Genomic DNA, 6,466 nt, shown 5'->3' with positions numbered 1-6,466 from the left:
ATCGAACCATTTTATCCTTATTAAAAATCGTCAGCTTGGCATTATCCAAGTCAGGTAAATTAAACTAGATTTGTAAATTTCTTTCGCTCTTCGTTGAGTTACTGTCAGCATTTTAGATTAACAAGCTTTGAATTAATTTTTTTTTTCCGATATTAGTCCTTTTCGTAATTTTTCACGTGTAATGTGATGCAAGAGGTTGTTTGTAGACAGTTGAAAAGAATACTTTTAACAAAATATTTTAAAAAATAAATGATAGCCCTGTAGTTGCGTGCGGGCCCCCTTAGTCTCCTGGCAACCAATATTTTTAGACCCAGTCTGCCACTGGTCACCTATGTTAATGAATGTTGGGTAATGGCCAAAACAGTGGCATTGCGAATATCAGCGGCCGAAATAGGGTTCCTTCAAAAGATTTCTGGATCTCTGGAGTAACGTCACTCGACAGGGTCAGTAGCTCGAAGATCAGGCAGTCTCTCATGGTCGACTGCTACATCTTCGCGTTCAGAGATGACATCTTGGTACTACGCATACGTGAACAGAATGTCGCAGGAAAGAGTCACAAGACAGATTCTTCAAGGCTAGCCAACCGGCAGAAGAACTAAGGGTAGACCATGAAAGATATGGTTAGATAATATCCATAACCTCAAGTTGGTCACGCTTATGGAATCCATCAGAAAGGTTTAATAACAGTTACTTCTGACAGGACCTTATAAATGTGATACCTGAGTACTCTACCACCACAATCCTCCAAGGTAAGGTGAACGATGATAGACGAATGGAAATTTTAATCTCTAAGCTTAATTTTCGATGTAGCCGATTTATAAATTATGAACTATTTTATATAAACTTGAAAGTCTTGAAGTTATAAATTATTTGAAGAAATATTGCGTTTCCTATTTGGTTTTCAAGGTTCTTAATGTGAACTCGTATGTTAAAACATATTTTATTTTAAATCAGGTGTATCATGATATCAACAATAAACACATGCACCGAATATGTTTCAGTTCTCTATTACTTATTTGTCAATTAGTTAAAAATTCAACCAATGAAGTAATCGAGACCTGAAGCAAACGTGGAGCAGAGAGGGTACGTCTTTGATGAGGTCACGAATGGTGAGGAAAGGATTGCTCGACTGACCCTGTCATTAATCAAACAAGCGATTAGTTACTTTGTTAAATAGTTAACCAATGGATATTAGATAAGTGAAACGGGGCTAGTATGTGCATGTATGATTCACATAGTGACCTAACCAAGATTCATCAACAAATTGTATGAATATTTTATAAAATCGGACGGAATAGAAACATCGTATACATGCATCATTCACGACAAACTTTTTTACAAACCGTTTGATCTCACAACGTGTGCACACACACATACACACACACACACACACACACACAAACACACACAAACAAACACACATACACACGCACACGCACAAACACACAAATATACAAACACACGCACACGCACATACACACACACATCCGTGGAGTAAATATGATTTAAGCCACATAATAAATGAGATTGCTCAAATGACAGAAAGACAATGACAGTTGCGATGAAGGAAGAACATTCAAGATGAAATACATCAGCCATCACCCAAAATCTTTTACACTAGGCTAAATCATACAGACTAATTAATTACGTTTAAAATCCTATCATTGTCACTACGTAAAGCCGAATGCCAAAAATAACATAACATTTAAATAATTCTTTCTCAATATTAATTAATAAATCATCAAAACCTCCAAAATCAGATCTCGTAATATTAATCTATTGCTGGTCACTATAGATTCCTGCGATCAAAATGAATCGGCCAACCAACTAAATGAATCAAAATTCAGCTGTAGACATAATTCAAAATAATGCTTCTGTTTTCAATTCATAAATGTGACTATCCCATTGTTATGGGAATATATTTACCACATTCATTAAGCTCTAGATTACCATTAATACAGTACTGGGTAAACCTTAAACTTCATCCCGTAGTGGGGGCCTTGTTGCGAGAGTTCCAGGTTTTGAGGAGTGTGTGGAACCATCTGTTACGCACTATTGTTTCCAGGTCAACTCAGACCCAGGGCAGTAACAACTTTTATGGGCTTAGCCAGGTGTTAACTAGCATAGGTGATCACAGGTCGACGGAGCTCGTCAGCGTGGAAGGCAGTCCGTCTGGGAGAAGGGAACTCCGACATAAATCCATCGCTTCCATGCGGGCTGGCGCGAACAAGGCGGATCTTCATTATTCCTGAGACATCCGACAGCCCACTGCAACCACCGTAACCAGATCTAGCATGTCACCAATCCCAATGGAGCCGCTGGTGAAAGTGGGTAGCCAGATTCGTGGGCCTTGTGATTGCATAACATGGTCCACCCTAGACAACGATCGTCTCTGCTCCTTTTCCTAAGACCAGTTGCGATCCTCAACAGCCAACCACCTCAGGCGCTGGCACCCTTTTCACCCATCAAGATGAAGAAGCTTAATCGATCACTACAGATCAACAACTGGCGTAAAAGTTAACGCTGTCGACGAGAGTACTAACACTGGCTTGAATATAATATAATCCTACTTTCTGATCCCGTATATTTCTCGTTAAATTCTGTTTTTTTAATTCTTGAATACATGCTTTTCTTAATGTTATCTTCCTGTTTAATATTTTAAATATGTTGATATCTAATTATTTTTATTTTTTCTCTGTTCTTCTTTTCTCCAGTGGCCATTTCGATTTCAATAAAAGAACGAATGAAAAACGACGAGGTCAGAAGTATTGGAAAACGATTTCGTTCATCCTGGATATGACAATTCACAAATTTGTAACCAAGGAACCCAAGCCTTAGAGTCGCTTTCCATTCTTTAAAATCACATTTATCTCCGACATTATGCGTGGCAAACCAAGTTATGACAATACCAATGAAAAGTGGCCATTTTAAATAAAGAGATGTGCATTTGTTTTCTTTTGTCTGACGCATGCGTGCTCCCAACGATGTAATTACGCTACTACGTTGTAACATTAAACCCAGCCAATGTATCACTAAGACATAAAATGAGAAATTCAACTCAAAAGCTAGAAAACAAAAATAATAAAAGCGAAAATTTTAAAATTAAAGTTGTAAAGAAAATAATCACGTTATAAAATATAACAACTAAAACAACGACAATAATAACGCTAACAATAGAAAAGGAAACAGGAAATCCATCTCTATATTTTATTTGTGTTTCTGTACATATTTCAAAAACACTAACCAGCGCCACCTACCAATAATAAACAACTAAAAGCAAAAAGAATGACGAAAATGTAAAAAAAAAAGAGACTAATAAGAGAAAAAAAAACGATAAAAAGCAAATCTGAATATTTTGCTTTATTGATTTTTGTTTGTTTTCCAATATTATTTTATATGTTTTTTTTTCTTTTTTTAATTTTATTTATCTTCAATTTAATCGAAGAAAATAACTTAAATTCAAAATTTTAAAATACCCTAAACAAATCATATCGATTTAAATCAAACGAAAGGAGCGAGAGAGAGTGAGAAGGAGAAAGTCAAAGAGAGAGAGAGAGCGAGAGAGAGAGCGAGAGAGAGAGCGAGAGAGAGAAAGAGAGGGAGAAAGAGTAAATATTAGAGAGATTGTAAAAGAAAGAGAAACAGAGAGAATCGGAAAGGTGATAAAATTTAAATAGAAATATATATAAAATGTACATAAAACGTAAAATGAAGACGAGTTAAACGTGTGTGTATGTATATGTATATATATATATAAATATATAAATATATACATATACGGGTATCTATACATATTCACATATATATATATATCCACTCATGTATATATTTGAATATATGTCAAGAGAAAGTCAGAAAGAGAAACTTTAAACGGAACGAAATGTGGAAGGAAAAAAATGATTTTTGGTTTAAAAGAAAGGAAAAAGGATAAATAACCCCGTTTTTCTTTTCTCTTCTTGTTATTATCATCATCATCATCATCATCATCATCATCATCATCATTATTATTATTATTATTATTATTATCATTGTCTTTAATATTGCCTGTTTGTTTTTTTGTTGTTTTTGTTGTTTTTTTTTTCTCCTTCGTAGCCTTCCTTTAATTACGCATCTTAAGGATACTCACCTATTGTACGAATACACACATGCAAAAGAAAAAAAAAAGCAGACAAACAAAAAAAAGAACCCCTTCATATGAATTTGAGGCTGTTTCACGTCACGCGTGATCGCACAACAGAAATTTCTCTCCGTATTTAAAAAAAAAAAACAACCCCATCACCATCTTCTGTATTCCAGAACGATGTAACATCATTTTGAAGATACTAAGAAATAGATACATATACTGCGGTACACAGACATATATATACACATATATATAATTATATTTATATAAGTTTATTATTGTACAGTAACGTTATATATTTTCATATATAGTGACAAACCGTTACACACATACACCCGCAGCCATATATTTTTGTTTATTTATGTACTGGTGAGGTTTCATTGTTCTTTTCCTCTTCGTTTCGTTGTTCTGCCTTATCTGTATATACAAAATATTATAGACACATTATATATAAATTTATGCCTTAGTGTGGCATGTGCATATATACACACATATAAACAGAAAAGAAGACAAACACATGCATTCATAGGAGAATCTTATAAACGAACAAATACACCCACACATACGAACTTATATATATATATATATATATATATATATATATATATATATATACGGATCGCTGTGCGTTCTGAAATTTTTTTAACGTTGTGAACCTCAAAGATGTCTGTTGAAATCAGTCAAGAAGACCACAGAATGGTTGTTCATAATACTACATACAGCTACCACACCGATAATTCGACAATATACTATTTCATGGACAACACGTCATTCCTGTACCCAAATCTTTCTCACTTGCCATTCGCACCCGACGAATATGAGAGTCTATCGATCTCAACCAATTCTGTGCCGTCACTTCGACCTCAATTTTACAGCGTCGAACATGCCATATCGACATCCATTATACTGGGACTTCTCATTTTAGCCACAATTATCGGTAATGTGTTTGTCATTGCTGCGGTGTTACTGGAGAAAAATTTACACAATGTTGGCAACTATTTAATCATATCGTTGGCGGTGGCTGACCTGATGGTCGCATCACTAGTCATGCCTCTCAGTGCTGTTAGTGAAATCAGTAAAATATGGTTTCTGCAAAAAGAGGTATGTGATATGTGGACCTCCTTCGACGTACTCTGTTGTACGGCTTCGATCCTTCATCTGGTAGCGATTGCGATGGATCGTTACTGGGCTGTGACCAATATAGAATACATACGAAACCGGACGCAAAAACGGATTATTATCATGATTGTCCTTGTATGGACAGTGGCCATGTTTATTTCGATTCCACCGCTGTTCGGCTGGAAGGAGATGCAAGACGAACCCGATATTCCGGAACTTTGCATAATCAGTCAAGATCTAGGTTATACCGTCTTCTCAACAGTTGGAGCCTTTTATTTACCCATGTTTATCATGATGTTCATTTATTTACGTATATTCATGGTGGCACGATCGAGAATCCGTAAGGAAAAATTCGGCAAAAAGAAAACACCGAAAACAGACAGCAAAGATCACACGACGGTGAGTTTGTTATCGAAGCTGAAAGACGCCAAGAAACACTCTAGCCAGGAATCAAGCCCCGAAAAAGACGTCCAGCAGCAACAGAACAATCACGTACACCAGCACGAGCAACAACAGCAGCTGCCGTTAGTCGAAGGAGATGGCAACCTGTCAACGATCAAAGTGAAAAATGGTCACGTGGACGAAGCTCACACGGTGATGCTTCCAGTTGTCGATCAAGCAGAAGCCGTCAGGCGAGAGAAATTGAAAAACAAGGAGAAGTTAGAAATCAAACGGGAGCGAAAAGCAGCGAGGACTTTGGCCATAGTAACAGGGGCGTTTATTGTGTGCTGGCTTCCATTCTTTATTATTGCCTTGGTTCGTCCTTTCTTCATGGATGCGATGGAGGTACCAAAGGTAGTGATGAGTATTGTGTTGTGGTTGGGTTACATGAACAGCTTACTTAATCCGGTCATTTATACCATTTTCAGCCCCGATTTCCGGAACGCATTTCAAAAAATCTTATTCGGAAAATATCGACGGAATAAACCTAGAAAGAATTTCTACTGAAAAAAAGATCAAACAAAAAGAAAAAAGAAACATACATTTTTTTTTTTTTTTCGTTTTTCAAAATATTGTCTGTTTTCATACTTTCCGTCTGTCCGTTTGTCTGTCTTTATTTCTTTCAGTGCTTGAACCAGTGACGTCCACGACGAGGTGACAGCGTCATAATGATGTTGATGATAAAGATGATGTTGATAATGACGATGATGATGATGATGATGATGATAATGATGATAATGATTATGATGATGATGATGATGATGATTGTGGAGATGACGTTTG

General features: G+C 36.2%; 1 protein-coding gene across 2 annotated transcripts in view; it reads left to right on the top strand.

The window, feature by feature from the left end:
* The window catches only part of LOC106875243 (5-hydroxytryptamine receptor), a 56,715-nt gene extending 50,255 nt beyond the window's left edge, over window positions 1-6,460 (top strand). For both annotated transcript variants that reach the window (XM_014923308.2, XM_052970840.1), the window contains one exon: window positions 2,715-6,460. In XM_014923308.2, the coding sequence (XP_014778794.1) occupies window positions 4,787-6,190 (1,404 nt within the window). In that variant the 5' untranslated portion in view covers window positions 2,715-4,786 and the 3' untranslated portion in view covers window positions 6,191-6,460. The remainder of the gene's footprint in view (window positions 1-2,714) is intronic.
* The last annotated feature ends 6 nt before the right edge of the window (window positions 6,461-6,466 follow it).

The sequence above is a fragment of the Octopus bimaculoides genome, chromosome 9 (assembly GCF_001194135.2).
Source record: "Octopus bimaculoides isolate UCB-OBI-ISO-001 chromosome 9, ASM119413v2, whole genome shotgun sequence".
Classification (NCBI taxonomy): Eukaryota; Metazoa; Mollusca; class Cephalopoda; order Octopoda; family Octopodidae; genus Octopus; species Octopus bimaculoides.
The sequence above is the reverse complement of the archived record's forward strand: the minus strand, read 5'-3'. Positions and strand labels throughout refer to the sequence as shown.